The 20,471-nt window shown below is 36.4% G+C and overlaps 4 protein-coding genes across 5 annotated transcripts; 3 read left to right on the top strand and 1 right to left on the bottom strand.

The window, feature by feature from the left end:
- The first annotated feature begins 1,881 nt into the window (after positions 1-1,881).
- On the top strand, positions 1,882-4,144 carry LOC140758574 (actin-depolymerizing factor 11-like). The gene is made up of 3 exons (XM_073094770.1): positions 1,882-2,153; positions 3,112-3,377; positions 3,841-4,144. Exons 1-3 carry the CDS (start codon positions 2,133-2,135, stop codon positions 3,989-3,991), a joined length of 438 nt encoding a protein of 145 aa, XP_072950871.1. The 5' UTR covers positions 1,882-2,132; the 3' UTR covers positions 3,992-4,144.
- An 883-nt stretch (positions 4,145-5,027) lies between these two features.
- LOC140759526 (protein REBELOTE) lies at positions 5,028-10,527 on the top strand. The gene is made up of 14 exons (XM_073096107.1): positions 5,028-5,150; positions 5,216-5,351; positions 5,426-5,486; positions 5,581-5,701; positions 6,371-6,422; positions 6,498-6,592; positions 7,024-7,092; positions 7,188-7,712; positions 8,243-8,545; positions 8,749-9,075; positions 9,300-9,506; positions 9,737-9,826; positions 9,896-9,994; positions 10,145-10,527. The coding sequence occupies exons 2-13, from the start codon at positions 5,234-5,236 to the stop codon at positions 9,980-9,982; spliced, it is 2,055 nt and encodes a 684-aa protein (XP_072952208.1). The 5' UTR covers positions 5,028-5,150; positions 5,216-5,233; the 3' UTR covers positions 9,983-9,994; positions 10,145-10,527.
- Positions 10,528-15,387: 4,860 nt separating this feature from the next.
- Positions 15,388-16,312, bottom strand: LOC140758946 (uncharacterized). The gene has a single exon (XM_073095364.1). It carries the CDS (start codon positions 16,220-16,222, stop codon positions 15,602-15,604), a length of 621 nt encoding a protein of 206 aa, XP_072951465.1. The 5' UTR covers positions 16,223-16,312; the 3' UTR covers positions 15,388-15,601.
- Positions 16,313-16,953: 641 nt separating this feature from the next.
- Positions 16,954-20,458, top strand: LOC140758945 (uncharacterized protein At4g15545-like). 2 transcript variants are annotated; one of them, XM_073095362.1, is made up of 10 exons: positions 16,954-17,382; positions 17,480-17,548; positions 17,958-18,011; positions 18,131-18,194; positions 18,293-18,346; positions 18,427-18,684; positions 19,463-19,508; positions 19,588-19,666; positions 19,784-19,893; positions 20,141-20,458. In XM_073095362.1, the coding sequence occupies exons 1-9, from the start codon at positions 17,113-17,115 to the stop codon at positions 19,874-19,876; spliced, it is 987 nt and encodes a 328-aa protein (XP_072951463.1). In that variant the 5' UTR covers positions 16,954-17,112; the 3' UTR covers positions 19,877-19,893; positions 20,141-20,458. The 2 variants fall into 2 exon arrangements, with proteins under 2 accessions (XP_072951463.1, XP_072951462.1); XM_073095361.1 differs by having other exon boundaries at positions 16,955-17,382; positions 19,784-19,916.
- Positions 20,459-20,471: the final 13 nt, after the last annotated feature.

Below are 20,471 nucleotides of genomic sequence, written 5' to 3'. Positions count from 1 at the left end.
ACATATATAACAAACATATAATAGTGAAAGAGAAAGCCATCATGCTGGAGCTTTCCATAAGTTTGCTTGGATATCAAACTAAGGTTTGCAATTATTGATGGCTATGATTAGCCCCTAATGCTTTGCAAGTGCTTAAGCAAAGCAACTCTGATGCATATATATGCTTGAGTTCTACTCCAAGCAACCTCTTGATATCATAACTTGTAATATATTTTTTGGATAGATTAAGTTAAACAAAATATGGATTAAATAACTGGGGATTCTGGATTCATAACCTTTGAGAGGAGTTAATATAACTCAACTGTGCTGAGTTAGATATTTATTAGAGTCCCATCAAAGTGATTAGATTTTCTTAATCCGAATAGTCTTTATGACTACTAATATGCTCGATAAGGACAAGAGAAGGCCGGCAGAAAATTGCTGTCCACCTCCAGTAATGAATAGGAATATTTTCGAAATAATGAGATGAGATATTTTTTTTTTTTTCTGGCACCTGACATTGACATACAATCATTTGATTTAAGTTATTTGTAGGAAAATTTATAAAAGAATACTGTTTTGATCCGAGCTCGATTCGGGTCACCTTATAGAGGAGACTGGAAGAAGAATCGGGTTATCATCGAGATTTTTATTTCAGCAGTAATAGTCTCGGGCTATGATGTTTGAATGGATATAATTCGATGTTCAAACACTGCAACCTTGTTAAAGAATAAGGCTCTCAAGCTTTGGTGTTGCAACGATCATAGCTCGGCATTCAAATGTCATAGTAGCAGTGCAGTCTGTTTAATAATGTTCGAATACTCGATGTTAAAATCGTTGTGTTAGATTTATTTAAATTATTTCGAATTTTAGTTTGCTTCTAAGTATATGGATGACAACTATTTGAGATTAATGAAAAATATTTATATTTGTACCTTCTCATATCTCATCTCTTCGAACCTTTTTATTCGATCCAAAGTCAACGCCATTCCTTTCATTCTTGACTGTAGATTCTACTAGTATAATAGGACCGGCCAGCTTCTCCTTCCCCTCTTAAACTCTAGTTACCAGTTGGCTCTTCCTTCCTCATTCGTTAATCCCCTTCTTATCTGGAATCAACCATTTTCTCTTTTTATTTATTTCTAAATCACAAATTTATCTCATGTCATTATCATTTATATTATTCTTTTCGTCCGTATCCTTATGAATCTCATCATCTCTATTAATTAGACCACTAAATTGCTCCCAACATCACATCAAATAAATCACTTAGCCGATACATCACAAATACTCTATATCATTTTATTATTATTATTATTATTATTTATATTATATCATACAAGTAATTATTATTCAATCAATTCTAGTTTATTTTATACATTAGTTCATCTAACTATACCAGCATAATGACCATACTAGGTACTCCTAACTTTGCTGAAGGAAAGTATTAGATATTTTTATTTCTTTTATTTTTAAAATAATATAATATTTACTATTTTATCACTGGTAGTAAGGTAAAAATTTAGTGAATGATAAAAGAAATATAATATTTTAAATAAATTTTCCTATATTTATCGCTTTATTATGGTCAATACTCAATACCCTCTCTTTTAATAACATATCAAAAAAATATTCTCAATGGATATATTTTTTATTTGTTTTTCAAAAAGAAAAATTCCAAGTAGTGAAAAGCAAGGGTTAAATTAAAAATAGTGAGAAGATAGGGTGTGAATTAAAATAATCATATATTGTTGGGTGTGGGAATGAACAAAATCTATAAAAGAGAGCTAACTAACTCGATACGAGTCCCAACTCCCATGTGCACTATCAGCCGTCCGATAGACCATCAGACGGTCCACGAGAGTCGAACTCTTGTTCTTATTCCCTTCGCAATGCATGTACTCGGAGTTCATCTAAAAATTCTCCACCACCAAAACGGGGAATCTCCAGTCTTTGGTGATCAAAAGCCAAAGGCATCTCATTTCGTTTCCTCTCCACTTCTTTTTTATTCTATCTCTCTGATCTCTTAGGCCCAGCAAAAAGGATTGGAGCATATGAGCTCGATTATTTAAATATATATATACTACTAATACTTCCTTCTTTTGACTACAAGAGCAATAGAGTCCTCTCACTGTTGATTTCGAAGTGATTCTATGGCTTTTATCAGATCATATGTAAGTTTACTCTTCATAGATTGAGTTGATATTGATTCAAGTTGCCTCTTTTCTTGTTTATTTGCTGATTTGGGTTTGTGGGTCTTTGTGCGATTTCGGATTTGGATCTTATTTTGGGATATCTACTGCGAAATTTCCTTTAATTTTTATTCTGGCAGCAGTGAGGTGTTGCTCTGGATTTGGGTTGGTTTTTTTGTGGATTTCATGGCGTATTAGGTTTTTTTTTGTGAATTTTATTAGTCGTAGTTTAGTAATTGATCTCATATGTTGTCTTCTGTTCATATTTCCGAGTACTGAGGTCCTAAAGTATAGCTTCTTCCTTAGGCATTTCTCTGAATTGTCTTTGTTATTTGCATTAGGATTGTTCATCTATCTACATGCATGCATATAGATTAAAGCTAAACAGTTCAGTGTGCTAAAATTCACTTCATAATTCTTTGGCAAACGTCAGCTTGCCTGAAGAATAGAAGACTTATGCTAAAATAAAAATGAGAAAGAAATTGGTTTATCTCATAGATCTTAAAATCCAGTCTCATCGTCATGCTAATTTCACCTGCAAATATGTGTTGTCTTGAGGCTACTCGAAGAAAATGAAAGGAAATTAATCAACCTTTAAGATTGTTATGCTGTACTTTTTTGGTAAGGATTGTTGAGATTGGTTCAAATAGATGATGTGGCTTTCTCTTTTAAAGTTCTTCACTCCACATATTAAAATGAGGTGCTTTGGCCCGGTCTACTAAAAACTGATTGAGATATGAAAAAAGGGACATGTAAACTGTACTATGCCTAGGTTCTTCTCCAAAATGGCAATGCTAGATTGTCTATGTTAGTAAGGCTTTAAGATAGAAGATTTGAGTTCTGTTAAAAGGTAGATGAATCTGTTTATCACAACTTTATTTGAAAGAACCCATCTGTTTAAGAGTTTTTTCTTTCTTTTTGGTTCCAACTTATTTCTCAGTCAAATGCATCCTCTGGGATGGGTGTTGCTGATGACTGCAAGAGTACATTTCTAGAGCTTCAGAGGAAGAAGACACACCGCTATGTAATTTTCAAAATTGATGAAAAGCGAAAGGAGGTTGTTGTGGAGAAGACTGGAGGTGCAGCTGAGAGCTATGATGAGTTCATTGCCTCGCTTCCTGAAAACGATTGCCGATATGCTGTCTATGATTTTGACTTTGTAACCGAGGAGAACTGTCAGAAAAGCAAGATCTTCTTCATTGCCTGGTGAGCTTCTTCTTTTTAAGACTTTCTGATTTTTGGGGCCGTCTCATGCATCTACATAGCTGCATCATCCTAACTGTGACAAGTGGTTGAAGATTTAATTTGTCTAATGTGAATCAGAGTGTTTGTTAATCTTTTTATTGGTGCCTTACATCATATTGAGCACCACAATTACTGGCAGCTGTACAGAGGCTTGACTATATGGATGGTCAATTGGATTTTGAAAGGAAGCCCGAGTTAAATTTTGTCGAAAATGAATCAACTTCTTGATTTTTGTTGATATAGGAAATTCATGTTTTCAATTCTCTGTCCTTTTAGACCATAATGTGCACATTTATGAATAGGACATGTGTGCATCTCATGGAAACAATGATCACATAACCTCATGCTTTCATTGTTCTTTAAATTTTCCTTTTCCTTCTTTGCTTCTCTCATTCACAGCTTCTACCATGCTTAATTGGATCAGGTCCCCTTCTGTGTCCCGAATCCGAGCTAAGATGTTATACGCCACCTCCAAGGACCGATTCAAGCGAGAGATGGATGGGTTTCACTACGAGATCCAGGCAACTGATCCCTCCGAGATGGACCTTGAGGTTCTTAGGGAGCGCGCACATTGAACTGGGAATTCTCTAAGTAATTATACACAACTTGAATTTGCTGCTGGAACATACTTACTGAAATGCTGTTGGAATTTTATTCATTAGTGAGATGAGGGTCTGTAAACTCATGTAACGCCTTTTACTTATATGTATAGATTATTGTACTGATCACCGAGTTGCTGTTCGGCTTTGTGATTTTAATGCTTCTAAGATCTAGAGCATTGTTGTTGTGATCATTAAGGATTGTGTAGTTGAGGTAATATGGTAAGTCATCAGAGGGCCTTAAATTATTACTGGACTTGCAATGGCAAGAGCTTGAAGTTGGAAAAGGCAGGAACTCTTCTGGATTAAAGAGTGTTTGTTGAGCTGAGGACATTCTGTGTGAATTAATTTAGATTTTGCAAAGCTTCTCAATGCATAACCTATTGAGCTTTCTGGCTAATTTGCAGTTGTTTTTTACATCATTCTTATTTAATAAAGTAATTCATATTCTGTTTATAAGGATATTGTAATCCGAACTTCTATTTTTCTTCTATAATTATTAATAAGTACTTTGGGTTGACTGAAACGGTAATAAAAACAGAATATTTCATTATAATATATAAAATAATTTATAAATATCTAAATTATTCTTTATCTTTTTCATTATTATTTTTTTTTCCGAAAGAAAAAGATGAAAATAAAAGGAAGGAAAAGGAGGGAGGAAGACGAGGAAAGGTGATGTGGTGACGGCGGCAGCATGACGGTAATGGTAGAGGAGATAAATGAGAAAGATGGTGAAATGATATAAAAAATTAGACGAAATGATGATGGTATTTTAATAACTTAGTCGACGTTAGTTAGTCAAATGATATTAGAGCGTTAAAAGAAGAATACAAGAAGAATACGGAGAAAAATAAGGGGTTGGGTTATAAAATTTTTAATGAACGGAGTGTGAATCATAAAATAAGTAAAATATAGGGTGCAATTTGTAAAAATCCCTTTAATAAAATATTTGCTATTTGATGTATATAAATGTAGAGACCCGATCCGCAAGCCCGGCCCATAGCTCCAGACCCGACCCGTAAACCTGAGTTGGCCAACCCGGCAACCCGCAGCCTAAAACCCTCGACCTTACTCTTCTTCCTCTTCGCCCTTGTCCATACTTTCCCGTCCCTTCCCAAAACCCTAGTCTTTGGTACTCGCTCTCTCTTCTCTCCTCTTCTCTTATCCCATTGAGAATCTAATTCCTCTTTGTCGCAGAGACTGCTAGGCCACGAGATGGCGAAGAAATTGGGGAAGAAGGCGAGGAAGTTCGCGAAGAAGAACCTCCAGTCCGTGCTCAAGAGGAGACGGAAGCTCAAAGCTGTGTTCAAGAAGCGATCTGCTCCTCGTGGAGGTTTCAATCCTAACGCAAAGGTTATAACTTGGATTAGAATGCGAGTCTAACGTGATGGCTTTCTTCTATCTCAGGAAATAACCGGGATGCTCTTGAGGGCGACGAGAAGGTGAAATTGGATCAGAACATGGAAGGGTGAGAAGATTCTCTTCGTTCAATTTGATTTTGGAATAATTTCTTCCGTTTTGTTCGTTTAGCTGATTAAAACTCTAAATTTGGTATATTATAGAAACTCTGGAGGCGTAATTTTAGATGGATCGATAACTGAAAATGATCTTGAGAACGTGTTTCCTGAAGAAGACGAAGACTTGAATGATGACATATCAGATAGTGATGGCTATCTATCTGAGGTAAGTTTTTGTATGATATTTTACTAACATTGTCTATAAAACCTTTTCACCCGGCTCTGATGCCGTGGGCTATCAATTCGCTAAAATGAACTTCTTCATGATGTTCATAATTATGTTTGATCCTCCGTACTATGAATCAAGTTCTCCTGGTAACTAGACGTTGTTACCATTATCATATCAAAGTTTTCAATGCCTAATTCTAACCGCAATTGGATTATTTAGGTAGAAATGTAGAATTGCCTGTCCATCTAACTATTTTTTATGCTTGAGATCCAATTGGATAATCTAGTCAACTTAGTCAAGCACTTCATCCTGTAAACAACACATTGTTAGGTACTATTTACCTTAAATTGACTGATGTAAATGGTGTCACTTACTGTGCCTTTAATTTAATTCGGCAACTAAAATTTGTCTTACAACTTAAGGAAATGAACTAGCTTGAAATTATTCCTTAACAGACATGTAAATGCAAATAAGTCAATACACATCTTTATCGCCATAAGATTTTTTATTTTATAGCTATACTAGTCTTTGAAGTCATTTTCTCAAAATTCTTTGGAACCCAAGTAAATGTCTGTCGACAAGATTCAAATGCTCCGCTCCCCTAGTACTGCCTAATTCTGGAGTGAAAATTTTCTCTCATTTATTTTTCTAATTCTTGATATGCAGGATACTGAATGCCCTTATATTTCTGAAAGTGAGAGCGAGAATGATTCTACAAGTAAGCATATCATTTCCTTTTCCATGCTTCATGAGTACTAATTTGCTGATACTACTTTGTTGGAAATATGCCCAGAGAAGAATGCTCATATAGATTTAGTGGGAAAAAACAAGGAACTCAGTACGGAGATCACACAACAAAGGAAAAAGTTGAACAGATTGATAAAAAAGGTGGGAGTAATGTATCATGCAGCAAAAAGATCTTTCTTTTTTAAAATTTCCATGGGGTAGGCTACATGTACTCAGCTGTACAAGTTAAAGATAAGAGTTAATGAGGACCAATTTGATAATTATTGTCCTTTCCTCTCTTCGTACATGTTCAAGCATTTTCCTTTTGTTTGTTTGATAATACAAACTTGCAAGAATAAGCCAGAAGCCTCTTTGTATCCAGTTAGACATATACTCCAATGGAACTTTCCTTCTTTTTTCAACTTGTGTACATTCTTTGTACCTAACTATGTAATCAGATGCTTAATATTGCAGATTTGCAGGTTTGCATATCAGCAGATTGCTATATGATATTTGGCCAACATACTTCTGCAATCTGCAGTAAGTTATTATCACTGACAATACTAACTGTCTGTCTTCTGGCTTGTTTGTAGGACCCGGAGTTCTCAAACTTCCTGGAAAGCAGGAAAAATGACATGGAAATATCTAGGAGAGAAGAACTTGTAAGATTCGCTCCTTAAATTCATTTTAGCATCAGAAGAAGCTCAGCCTTGCATTTCTTTTAAATCGTTAAGTCTTATAATAATTTACTTGATAGTATTCAGATGAAGATGAGGATGAGGATGATACAAGTTACCCAGATGGAGATGCTGTGCAAGATAGCAAAGGTTCACTCAGTGATAAGATTCTTACAAGCTCTACCATAGATGTTTGGTGTTGGTTGGTTATGCAAGAGCCAAGTGGGCCTGCAGTTCGTAATCTGCTTAATGGATTCCGTGTTGCATGCCGATATGGAGTTGACTCTAATAAGATAATCTCAAAGAAAATTCAAAGTAGAGAGGTGTTCTCTAAGATATTGACTTTTGTTCTTAGTGAAGCAGACAACATTTTCCGCAGACTTCTGAGAATGTCGGATTCTGGCCGGAAAGAAAATATTCCAAAGTTGAAGAGTGCATCGGAATGGAGAACTGTGAGCCCACTGATGGAGTCTTACTTAAGAAGTTCCTTGTATCTTCTACATCAAATTACTGATAACCAAATACTCATTTTTGTCCTATCTCGGCTAAGAGCTTCTATTATATTCTTCTCTGCCTTTCCGTCATTGGCTAGGAGGCTCATCAAGGTATTCTAAATTGCAAAATGATTCTACGTTTTCTTTTGAACTTTGTTTGCTCTCTGGAATTATTCTCCAGCTTGCTTAATGACATCATCCCATAAAGATTTTAAATTAATGGTCCATCATTTTAATTAATAATGCATCTGTTTGCATCTTTTTTCTGTTATTTATAGCTACTACTATCTGAAAATACGCTCTAATAGGATGCAAATGTATAGGTAAATTCTTCCAGTCTTAAAGTCTTGAAAAGGGTAAGATGAATGATAAGTATCTGCATCAACCGTTTGTCCATGGAATGGTGGTGGTGCTCTATCCAAGTTTTTGAATTGATGGAAGTACACATCCCATTTTGTCTTAATTTCACCACCTCTTGCAGTACTGTAAATTGCTTCATTTTTGGATGAACAGGACAGATATCATTGATTTATGAAACCACTAGCACAAATTTATTGCTACCATTGCCTGAACCTTCTTTTCAGTAACACAAACTATTTTACTCTTATTTGTGGGCTGATTCTATCTCGCATTTCATGCAGATTGCTGTCCATTTATGGGCTACTGGTGATCAGAGTCTCTCTTTGTCCTCATTTACTATTATACGAGATATTGCATCTGAGTTACCCTCTGACTATCTTGATATCTGCTTGACCAGAACATACAAGTCATTCATTGTGTGTTCCAAGTTTGTGGAACATGCAAATTTGAAGCATATAGAATTTCTCATGAACTCAATTGTGGAACTACATTCTCTGGATATTCGAAAATCATCTCAGAGGGTTCTTACCTCTGTGCAGCAGTTGGGCAGCATCTTGAGAAAGGCTTTTAAAACAAAGAAAAAGGTCAGTATCTGTTACAATTGAAAATTAGTTTTGAAGTTCTCTAAGTTTATTCTTGAATCCATATAGCCAATTTCAAGTACTTGGAACTATTTTTCATAAATATTCTGGCATTTCTCAAGTTCTCATATTTTGGTGGAGGAGATAGTTAGAAGTTCTCTGGAGGGATTATCTTTATATGATATTTTCATTGTTTGTGGATGCAGGAAGAACTCAAGATGATACACAGTTGGCAATACATTAACTGCATTAACATGTGGGTTAAGTTCATTACTTGTAACTCCAGGGACAATGATCTTCAGCCATTGGTTTTCTCAGTTATTCAAGTCATAACAGGAGTGGCACACCTGTTTCCTGGCCTGCGCAACATACCTTTGAGGTTTAAATGTGTGCAAATGCTCAATGAACTCTCTCTTTCCAGTGGAGTTTTTGTTCCTATTGCATCATTGGTGTTTGAGTGCCTAGATTATAAAGAGAGTGGCAATCTGGACACAACACGTGGAACAAAGATAAACTTTTCATCACTATTGAAGGTTAGATAATCTTTTGTAAACTTTCGCCGGGCCATTGATGGTCTGTTCACAATTTTCCTCTTTTCTCTTTCTTTTCCTCTTGTTATTATTAGATGCTGTTGATCATTATATGTCCCTGCAAGCTCACTGCATTCTCCCACAATTCGGTAGTGCTCTATTTTTGTTTGTTCTTTTCGCCTGGAGCTTTCTTTAGCTTTGACATAATCTGTCTAATTTGGACACAGGTGCCAAAGCAGTTACTGAAGTCGCAAGATTTCCATGAGGAGTGCGTTCTTTCAGCAATTGAGCTTCTATCAGCACATTTCGCTCAGTGGAGTTATCATATTTCTTTCCCTGAACTCACTGCTATTCCGCTCATTCTCCTCAAAAGATTTGATGCTAAAACAACCATTGAAGGTCTCCGACGTCCAGTGAGGCGATTAATTGATCAGGTAACGGAAATGAACCATTAGTTGTTAATAATTGTTCATTGAAAGCACAAAATTAGCACATGAAAAGCAATGAAGATACATCACGACCTCATAAAATATGATTTAATAGGAGAATAATGCCTTTTCATTCTCAATAGTATAATGGTAAAAGGTCAACAGACTGGCTCCTTTCAACTTTTCCTGTTGCTTATTTTCTTTCCTTACCTTAATTTCTAATTCGTGATCTATAGGTTGAGCAAAATAGGGATTTTATTCAGAGAAAACGAGACGAAGTTTCATTCTCACCAAATGATCAAGCATCCGCGGATAGTTTTACGCAGGTAGGTTTTTTATTTATCACATCATCTTTTTCTGCTTGATAACTCTTAATGTTTTTCGGTTGCTTGCAGTTGGAGAAAAGCAGTGGTAATGCTCCATTTACTCAGTACTACGCCAGTGTTTTACAAAATTCTCGCACTAGGATTATTGTCAATTAAGAATGATACTAGGTAAGAACATCAGTTTACCATAATTTTTAGCTTGAGGATTGAGTTCAATTTAATTTGTTGAACTTTTTAACCTCACTGCGTTCAGGCATTATTACTTGTTGCCAACTGTTTTTCTTCTGAACCTTTTTCTTGTAATGATACTGGATGCAGCTGCTGTAAACTCTTCAGTCTCCTGTTTTGTCCAAGGAAAAGCAAAGTAGAGGTCGTAGAACCCTTCTGATTATGAGAACAATTGATTCGGTTTCTTGGAGGAGCGAAGAGCTTCCGGTGAATATAAACAAGCTGCGGTCGGATCATCCTATGTGTTGATGATAGCTGAGGCAGTCACCAAGATTCAACTTCACTCCATTAAACCATCTTTCACTGGCTGCAAAAATTTATTGTGCTTGCTTGGACTTTTATCCATTTTCTTTTCTGTAATTCATAGAAGAATTACTAGAAATTCTAAGATGTATTTTCATCTGATCCAATCTATTTCCGTTATAAGTGGGCATTAACAACCTTTTTATACAAACACCATAATTTGTCGCTCAGCGGATTCATTGTTTTAGATTGTTATGTGAACATGAACTTGTATATGATCCCCTAGTAGTACCCTAATTGTTATGTGAAAAGAAACACTGGAAATGGGACAGCTTTTTCTTGAATCTTATGAAATCAATTCATTTATCTGTCTAAAAACTATAAAGTTAATTGCAAAGAGAAAAAATATACAAGAAAATTCCTGGAAATTTCGATTTGCCACAAGAACAAAATCAACAGGATGCTTCATAGTAGTCGATCTACAACATCTACACTCTCATATGATTCATGAACATGGAATACTTGTACAAACATCTCTCTCCCTCTCTCTCTTCAACATTGCAATACATGATTGAAATGCCTCAAACTTGGTACATCAACCCTAGGTGTAAAAGAAGAAAATAAAACCACATCTCTAATCTCGTTCGTTCTTGCAATAAGATCGACTACCGCACGAAAATGTTCGACGTCGCAGGGAATTCTAAGGATCCCTTTCTGATCATACCCAAACTGTAGAGCTGCCAGCTCCAATAACATGGTGAAATATGGATGATGGAGCACATTGATGTGGATCACAATCCTTTCTGGCTTCTTTCCCTTACCCACAAGCATAGGGATATGCCCTCTGGGAACTGAACTCTTCTTTGCCATCCTTGTTGATCCTAGCTGAACCTTAGTTTATATAGAAGTTGAAACTAGACTTCCATCTTCTTTATATTTCCACCTTCCTCATATATTAGCTCAAACAATGGGCAGTAAATTTGGAAATCTATAGGAGATTATGATTGTTTTGCTTAAATATTTTCGACCTAGCGAATTCGAGGATTCTTCTGAGTCATCTATCTGAAGTAATGGTTCATAGTTTTCCATTATCTTATTTCTTTCCGTGATTCTGTGATCTCTGACTGCATAATTTTATTTTAAGAAACAAGATTACTTGCTCATGTAGCATTAATCAGGCTCGTAAGATAATAATATCTATAATTTTATTATAAAAAAGTCAATGGTTTTTGAAGAAGTGATGCTGTTCCCAAATAATTTGACTACAAAGAAAGGGATGATATTAATTGACAAAGATTTTGGTATGCAAAAGAATGATAATTAATGTAGTTAAAGAGAATAAGTGTAGGTGTTCATTAGCAGGAGCCAATCATAATATCATGACCTTAGGATATTAATTAAACCCCCATTTCTGCTTGCTTGCAAAAATATCTAGCTGCTGAGCATTTCAGTGGGCTTGAAACCTTTCTTGTATAGCAACAATTACACCTTATCTTCTCACTATTTTAAATTTGATCAAAGATCGAATTAGAATTAATCAAAAGACAACCAGACAAGATGTAAATTATAATAAATACGGTGTGGAATTTCTTTTTAATTAAAAAAAGACTTTGATTTTCCTTTGGAAATAATCAAGGAGAATATTATGAATCATTTATAAGAATAATTACACTTAGCCCTCCTCAATTTTCACCAATAAATATATATATATATATTTATTATTCAAATATCTACATAAATTCTTTTAAGTAAGAATTTCTTTTAGTCGGAGAGTATGTGAAAGAAAACAATCATAAAATATTTATAAGAAATTTGATGATTTATGATTAGTGGCATTCGAACGCCTAAGCCTGAGACTATAATTATTGAAATGAAAGTGCCGGTAACATCCAGGTTCAACTTAATGTCCCTTGTGAGGTGACTTAATCGAGCCAGATTACGTCAATTTATAAATTAACCCTCATTCATATTCTTAAACAAGTTATGTTAGTTGCAAATATTAATATTTTATATCCAGTATTTAATTATCCTTATCTACTCGAATCTCACTTAATTAATCTGACAAACTTTGGATCAGAATCCAACTCTTATTATGTACAATTAATCAGACAACAATAAAATAATCAAAGAACAAAATACGAATAGTAACTAAGTGAGTAAGTATATATTTTCATCTGAAAACATACAAAAAAAAGGGGACTAAAATGAAGGCAAAAAAAAAAAAAAAAAAAAAAGAGGAAAAAAATCCCTACTATTATCTAGCCTTGGAGGAGGAGAACACGTCGACCGTCCGATGGAAATGGTCAACGCTGCAGGGGATCCTGAGGATCCCGTGCTGCCTGTATCCGAACTCCACGGCTGCCATCTCGAGCAATTCCACGACGGACGGCTCACTCAAGAGCGACACGTGTACCAAAAGCCTCTCGACTTCGTCTTCCTCCTCTCTCCCGACTAGGAGCGGCACGTAGCCCTTCTTCTGGGCTCTCTTATTCTCGTTCTCCTTCTTTATCCACCCCATGGATACGTTTATTCTCGTTGCCCGGATAACTCTCTCAGTGGCCGATCGAGTTCTCTCTCTCTCTCCCTCTCTCTATCTATCTATCTATCTATATATATATATCCATACATGGAGTTAGAAGGAAAGTAGAAGGAAAGATGAGGTGTAGTAGACTTGGACCAAAGAATGAGAATAATTTTCTTCGATTGTGACAAGATTTGTACTCTTTTTTCTATATATTTTTCCTTTCCCTCGATGGCGGCTTCTTGTTTCCTTCTGCAACGGTAGAGAAATTATTTTTTAAGGAGATTTATATATAACACCCTACCTTGTAATAAAATTATTATTTACATCTTATATTTTTAAGATTTATAAATTGGGCCCACTGATTTAGTAAATATGTGCAGAAAATATACCAGATTAGATTAAAAATATTTTATTTTAAAATAATTAAAATACTTTTATTTTTAAAATAACTAAAATATCCTTAGTATGAGTTAATTGAGGATATTTTTATAATTTTCTAGTATAGTTAACTTAACTCGAAGATATGGTTAAGTTTAACTAACCGATCTAATTGCAGGGTGTAAGGGAATTTTGCAAAAATCACCCTGCACTTAGGAAAGAAATTCTCCGGCGGCTTCTTTGTTTAGCCAAAAGTAGACCAGAAAAGAGACGCGAAGAAATTCCCGCTAGGTAGCATCATATTGGACTGGACTGATCATGATCAATACGTGATTAAAGATTATAACATTAATAATTTATAAGTTATAAGTGTAGTAATGTAACAAGGTGCCCTTTAGTTAGGATAATTGGGTCTTCTAACATTCTTTTATTATTTCATTCTATTTTCTTTTATTGATCATGCTGGCATGTAACTAATAATGGAGATTAGTCTTATCCATATATAAATTAATCCTCTTAGCTAACACAAGTGCACGTAGAGATTAAAAAGATAAATAAAATAACCTTAAGATAAATTATTCTTTGATTATTATTATTATTATTATTATTTAAATCCTACTTGTATTTACTTTTATTATCTTACCCTAACTTAGATTCAGTCCAACAATTATTGATTGAATAAAAATGCTGCGTTATTTTATTATAAATAAAAATATAAATACCTAAAATGCCCCTTAATAAAATTGTTTGTCCTTATACTATCAAACAGAGGAGACGGAGGATTCAACTCAGAGAGAAATTATTCATCTCTACATAAAATATCGGTTCAGGGGATTAAGTTAAACAAATTTTTTTTGAGATGATAAAATTAAAACATAGGATGGGAAGATAAATACTCATATGAAAGATTTTCTTTTATATATATATATATATATTTTTTTTTTAAATTATTTATGAGTCGGAAGGCTAGATATGGATAATCTTCGCGCTCTATCAAGCTTTTCAAGCTCCATGTGATCGGACAATTGCTCCAAATCAAATGCTGTCAAAATCTGTTCGTCTAAACTAACTGTCGAGCCATCAATCTAATCAAGCTAAGTCATCAAATAATTTTCCACGATATTGTTTGGGATTGGAATTGAGCCTTTAACCTCTTTAATTACGAAGAAGCGAAGAAGTTGCCCACTATGCTTGAATTAGTCGATTACTAAGTGCAATCTTTAGCCTAGTCTTTTTCTAAGAAAATTCATATTCAAACCGGACGACGAAATAAGTTTGAAACAAAGAAAGCAAGCATTAGAATGGTAACAAAATTTAGAACCAAATTCTTTGGACACATGCAATAGATTTGGGATCTTTTGACTCATCTTAGGGTCTGAGTCCGCGCGGAGAAGCGATTAAAGCGACATCCTTGATCCCCTCCTATTGGGTCGACGACGAGGGATTCAATGCTGCGCGACTCGTCTCAACGCACGTGCAACGAAGGAATGGGATTTGGTCAAAGTATTAGATTTTGAAAATTATATAGATAACTGTTAGGTTTCCCATAAATGTTCTTAGTGGAGAGTCATTTTCAATTATATTTCGATGCAAATAGGAGAAGAGAAAAAATAATTAAATAAAAAAAGAATAATAAAATAAAATAAAATAAAATAATTCTCTCCCAGTTTTTTTTTGTTTCTCTCACTTCTCTATTATTTTCTAAAATTTCTACCGAAATAAGCCAAAGTTTAAACTTAATAGATCTTAGTATGAGATTTTTATGTAGCTTATTTATTTATTTATTTATGATAACCTTAGAAGAAATTCATGCTTCAATTTTATCCCTTCTCCCTTGCAATAAAGCCCCGTCAATCCAAGAATTTACAATAAACCACCTAGAGATACGAGTTTTTTTTTTTTTTTTTTTTGCATGTATACCCCATTCAAAAGTTTTATTTTTATTTACGTGTGTGTAACTCTCTATTACAATAAAGCCCTTCAAAATTTTACATTAAAATCTTTCGGGTTATTTTTCAATAATTATAAGATGAGATTTTAGTAAATTAACCGATAAAAAGACATATATGCTCATGCAAAAGAGAAGTTTTAAGGAGTATGTAGAAGGTTATACAGGTAAATAACAGATCTTATAAGGGTGTTCATACGAAAAGACTGCTTAACTATCTTATAATATAATATATTCATAAAGAAAGCCGAACCTGAAGCCATTCAGATTATAACGCAAAGAGTAGAGGAGGAGAGGAAGAACTCCATAGAAGTTCTATACCACGATAACCAATCTTTATTACACGATTCCCCCAAAGAAGAAGAAGAAAATAAGAAGGCAAACAAAATAGCAGAAAGAGATCATTCTGCAAGATTCATATGTAAGAAATCAAGAATCCATTCCCTTGTCCCACTTAGTTGCAGAGGACGAACCTTGTGAGACCCAAAACACCGCAGGCCGCGGTGAACAAGACCATGATTGCGAAATCCCTCGCCGCCCATTTCTTCGCCGCCGGGCCCTTCGCCTCCACCCGCAAGCTCTTCGCTCTCCGCAGTGCGTCCACCTCCTTGAGCAAGTCGAACTCTGTGCCCTTCTTCTTCAACTCGTTCACGCATTTCGTCAGTAACATGGCGTCCTCCTTCTCCCTCTCGAGGATCCTCTCGAGCACGACCTCCGAATCGGATTTGTACCGGATCGCCCAGAGGAAGGCGAATGAGGAGAGGAGGGAGAGGAGGCAGGGGATCCAAGTGCGGCGGCAGGAAGGGTGAGGTGGGTTCGAGGCTGAGGAGAAGAGGAGGAGGAGGACGGTGGAGTGGAAGACGAAGAAGGCGGAGTAGAGGAATGTGATCTCCTTGCGGGTGGAGTCGAGGCGGGACTCCTTAAGGGAGACGCGGCGGGAGAGGAGGGACTCCTCCTTGAGCCATTGCTTGAGGAGGAGCTTGTGGGTGGGGCTCTCCGCGATCTGTTGGAGAGGGTGGTGGGGCTTCTGGGTGGTTTCTTCTCTTGACGGGTTGGTCATCGTCGTCGTCGTCATCGTCTCCTTCGTCTTCTTGGTGCTTGTGTATTTGCCTCTGAAAGTTTGTAGAGAGAAAGGGGGAGAGAGAGAGGGTTCAAGAAGAGGAGGAACGGGGCGGTGCCATTTGATAACGGTCGGATTTGGATTTACAACGGTCGAGTTGGGACTTGGGGGAGGGACTTTCGAAAGGGGAGGGGGGAAATTGACATTGAAGTTGCGAGGAATATCGAAAATGCCATCTTTTCTCTAACGGTCGACTCGTTTAGAAATCCATTACCACGTTACTATGCCTAAGATTTAAGGTTTTAGGTGGATTATTAAGCATCGATCACACATTTTACGATTCTAAATCATACTTAAAAAAAATAAAAAAATTATAAAAAGATCATAATAATCTATTAATCTATTAATACGACCGAATTTTAATCTATTATTCGTTAACACAGTTTAGTTTTCTAATTGCAAGAGGTTAAGACATCTCGTAAATAATTTTAAACCAGTGTGAAATAATAGGGTTCTCTTTTATCTATCCCACTTAAGATATACATTATGGAGATTTTGTTCATGTGAAGCTAAAAGGATACGTACGATGCTAATGACATAGGATTCTAAGTAAACATCAAGATTTGAATCCTAAGAGGTGGGATGAAGACAGAATAAATAATTGGGCGAATAGGACGGGGTCTCTGATATCGTCACTCCCTCACTTGCACTCCTAAGTGGAATAAGCCCGAAGTTTAAAGCAGCCCCACCTTTGTTATTATCATCCCCCATTTTTTCAAAACCCTCGATGAGATGACCGAAAACAAACCCCTCCATTCTCTTGCTTTATTCGAGCAGAAGGTGCTGCTCTCTCTCTCCCCTCTCTTTTCCTGCCTCTTCATTTGGGTCGCGATCTCGATCCGGGGATGACGCACGGCAGCGGAAGCGGCGAGCTCCCCGAGGCGATCATGGCGGTGATGCCGACGGATCCGTACGAGCAGCTCGATCTCGCGAGGAAGATAACGTCGATGGCGATCGCGTCGCGGGTTTCGAGGCTGGAGCTCGAGTCCGGGAGGCTGAGGCAGGCAGTTGGGGAGAAGGATCGGGTCATCGTCGAGCTCCAGGAGAAGGTCTCGCAGCTCGATTTGGTGTCCCAGGAAGCCCATTCCCGTCTCAGGGTAGCCCTCGAGGAGAATGTGAGGCCACATTTCTCTTTTAGATGCGATTTATGCTTGCTTTGTAAGTTTGATTTTCCTTTTTTTTTTAAAAAAAAAATCTGTCGAAAATTGGTAGATTAAGCTGGCTAAGGAGCGGGATGCGTTGACTCAGACGTCGAAGAAATTAACAAGGGATTTAGCAAAGGTGAGGACGTTCTACTTGTGCTGACGGTTTAAAGGAAACCTCTTTGTAATTTTGCAAAAATGATATTTCGTCAAATGATAGACGTGCATTGCTTGATATGTTTCACCTTCTGTTTCTTAATCTCCAAAATTATTATACTTTAGCCGCCGGTTTGGTCGTAATTGGAATAGCTTGCTGGTGTTTTATTATGCAATCCTCTGATGAGACATGCCAAAACAAGAAATTCTGCATGGATTAATATGTCTAATCATTATCTTGTCCCTGAACCGGCGGCTCACTTTTTCCAAGTCATCTAAGAGGACAAAAATATGCCAAATAAACGTTAATGACCAACGACACATTGTGCATAATATATCCCGTTTGGTTAAGTTGATGTTCTTCTTAATTCTGACATGATTTCTTTTGGCAGTTAGAGACATTCAAGAGGCATCTGATGCAGTCACTGAATGACGATAATTCATCTGTAAGCATCCAATTGTTATCTGTTGATGTCTTACTAAATGTTCCTTAGATTTCTTTCCCACCACATCTTTTACTACTAGAAATCTTACATCACCTTTGAAACTTCATGTATCATGGCAGCAACAAGAAACTGTTGATATTAGGACCTGCGAACAGTCAATAGCCAAAGTATCTTCTTGGAAAAGTAATTTATGATACAGTTTGTTTTTCTTATCCTACTCCTTGCCAAAATAATGTGTTTTGTGATTACTAATTGCTTCCGTATCACTTATGATGTTTTAGATGGAGGCTACCCTGTGCCAAATTTAGTCGGTGGATCTGACTCAATTCAAGAAGGTATATGTATATCCTCATCTTTTTGTTTATGTTGAGAAATTTTGAATTGCTAATCTTTTTTGACTTTCTTCTTGGTAAAGCGGCAAGACCTGCTGGGCAGAAACTTTCCATCCCTTCACATATTACCTCACGCCTCACTCCAACTGCTACACCAAGTGTGACATCTGCTTGTGGTTCCCCTCGAGGGTTCTCAACTGCAGCATCACCAAAAGTAACATCTGGTGCCACTTCACCAACTAAAACTGGATTGGGAGGGTACATAGCAATGTCACCATGGTTTCCATCAAGCAAGCAGTCCTCAGCAGCTAACTCACCGCCTCGTGCTCGTCCTCTGCCTGGTAACATCTATTAAGGAAAATAATTTTTGTTTTGCTACACTTATCTAAGTATTCTTTTATCTGTCAAATGATTTAAGATATATATGGTTTGCAACAGAATGAAAGAATTGGTTAAAAACATGTGAATAATTGTAAGGACTTGTCACAGTTTTAAGAACTTCTTTCGAGGCTGATTGGTTTTCATGTGACTACTAAACACTATGTTAGCACAATACAAGTGAATGTAGAAATAATGATGCGGTGTATAACTCTATAATGTGTCTGCTGGGAGTAGCACCGGAATTGAAGATAAGACTGAAAATCCTGTTAAGATGGTTTAGCCAACAGAGCCAATACAATGTATTGACCGGAAGAAGTGACTGAATTCAGGTAGAAGGTGTCAAGAATAGAATAAGACCACGATAAGCTTGCTTACGAGAAACGAAGAAAACATATAATGGCTTTTTTTCATGATGGATATGCAAAAATGTATTTTGCTGTGTTTATACATTCCATATGTGAAAGTGGCCACTGGCGACATCCTAATACTTCTGAAAAAAAATGAGATCCCACCTAACAGGGCATAAAATGAGGGTCCCACTTGGTTTAAGAACCAATAAACATCTCATGACAATGTTGCTTTGACAAATCAAGAGCAGAATCCCTGAAAGCGTTTAGGCTTTGGGAGTAGGTTCTCTTATTTAGAACACTGGAACTCCTTTCTTTGGAAAGGTTTCTGTTATCTTGGAGTATATTGGAGCCTCCTATCTCTATAATAGCATATTTGTTTGCCTTTCAGGGCGCACTCCTCGTATCGATGGAAAGGAGTTCTTCCGTCAAGCCAGGTTTGCAAATCCCTCTTTACATCTGGAGCTTTAGATAATGGCGGACTTCTAACAAATTTTACATGCTTGTGATTGCCAGGAGCCGTCTCTCATATGAACAATTTGGGGCATTTTTAGCTAACATAAAGGAACTGAATGCTCACAGACAGTCCCGTGAGGTTAGGCATTGCAAATTTTTATTTTCTCATTTAACAGGAATATTAAAATGACGAACCTTATTATCACTTCTGAACTCATCGAGTCAGACAGGGCTGTTAACTAGTACTTCCATGCAGGAGACGCTAAAGAAGGCTGAAGAGATCTTTGGCGTAGATAACAAGGATCTCTACCTATCTTTTCAAGGGTTGCTTAACCGCAACCTTCCTTAGATCTCAAGTTGGAAAGGGTCTCTGGCAACACTTAACATGTGTACTCTCTCTCTCTCTCTCTCTCTCTCTCTCTCTGTGTCTCTCTCTCTCTCATGTCTTACATTTTAACTGAAGAGATTTGTCCTCTATGGTCGATAAACTCTGAAGGATAGGATAAACTTGACTTTCGACCTACCATATTCTAATATCGAGCTGAAAATTATTTAAAATTAAAAACTGTGTGTTTCTGTTATTCAAGAAACTAATTCCTTTTAACTCTTGCAGCTGGTGATGGTTTTGAAGATTCTACACTTGTATGATGACTTCACACCAAGATTGGCTCCACTTCGCAACAACTATAGAAAGATCAGCTGCTACGTGCCACTTTAGTTTTTGTTCATGGGACTTCTTTGGGTGCCAAAATATATGTTCAAGCAGCCTCAATCTTCAGCACTTGCCTTGTGTTCATGTACTCATTTAGCTCGATGAGTTTTTTTTTTTAAAATTTTCAGAACTTGAATGATTTGTAACTTAATTTACTTTCAGAATGTATCTCAACAACTGCCAGGTTTGCTGATATAAGAAAAGAAAGCCTTTTCTCTTTATCCAGACTATT

Source organism: Typha angustifolia, chromosome 4, assembly GCF_048772165.1.
Source record: "Typha angustifolia cultivar Huaian chromosome 4, ASM4877216v1, whole genome shotgun sequence".
NCBI classification, from domain to species: domain Eukaryota; kingdom Viridiplantae; phylum Streptophyta; class Magnoliopsida; order Poales; family Typhaceae; genus Typha; species Typha angustifolia.
This window is presented reverse-complemented; position numbering and strand designations above follow the sequence as displayed.

Bases quoted from the DNA above. Each gene is read 5' to 3' on its own strand.
- LOC140758946 (XM_073095364.1), bottom strand. From the start codon at position 16,222: ATGACGACGACGACGATGACCAACCCGTCAAGAGAAGAAACCACCCAG.
- LOC140758574 (XM_073094770.1), top strand. From the start codon at position 2,133: ATGGCTTTTATCAGATCATAT. The intron at 2,154-3,111 runs GTAAGTTTACTC...CTTATTTCTCAG, and splicing joins TGGCTTTTATCAGATCATAT to TCAAATGCATCCTCTGGGAT. The intron at 3,378-3,840 runs GTGAGCTTCTTC...TAATTGGATCAG, and splicing joins AAGATCTTCTTCATTGCCTG to GTCCCCTTCTGTGTCCCGAA.
- LOC140759526 (XM_073096107.1), top strand. From the start codon at position 5,234: ATGGCGAAGAAATTGGGGAAGAAGGCGAGGAAGTTCGCGAAGAAGAAC. The intron at 8,546-8,748 runs GTCAGTATCTGT...TTGTGGATGCAG, and splicing joins CTTTTAAAACAAAGAAAAAG to GAAGAACTCAAGATGATACA. The intron at 9,507-9,736 runs GTAACGGAAATG...CGTGATCTATAG, and splicing joins TGAGGCGATTAATTGATCAG to GTTGAGCAAAATAGGGATTT.
- LOC140758945 (XM_073095362.1), top strand. From the start codon at position 17,113: ATGACGCACGGCAGCGGAAGCGGCGAGCTCCCCGAGGCGATCATGGCG. The intron at 18,195-18,292 runs GTAATTTATGAT...ATGATGTTTTAG, and splicing joins CAAAGTATCTTCTTGGAAAA to ATGGAGGCTACCCTGTGCCA. The intron at 19,667-19,783 runs GTTAGGCATTGC...ACTTCCATGCAG, and splicing joins CTCACAGACAGTCCCGTGAG to GAGACGCTAAAGAAGGCTGA.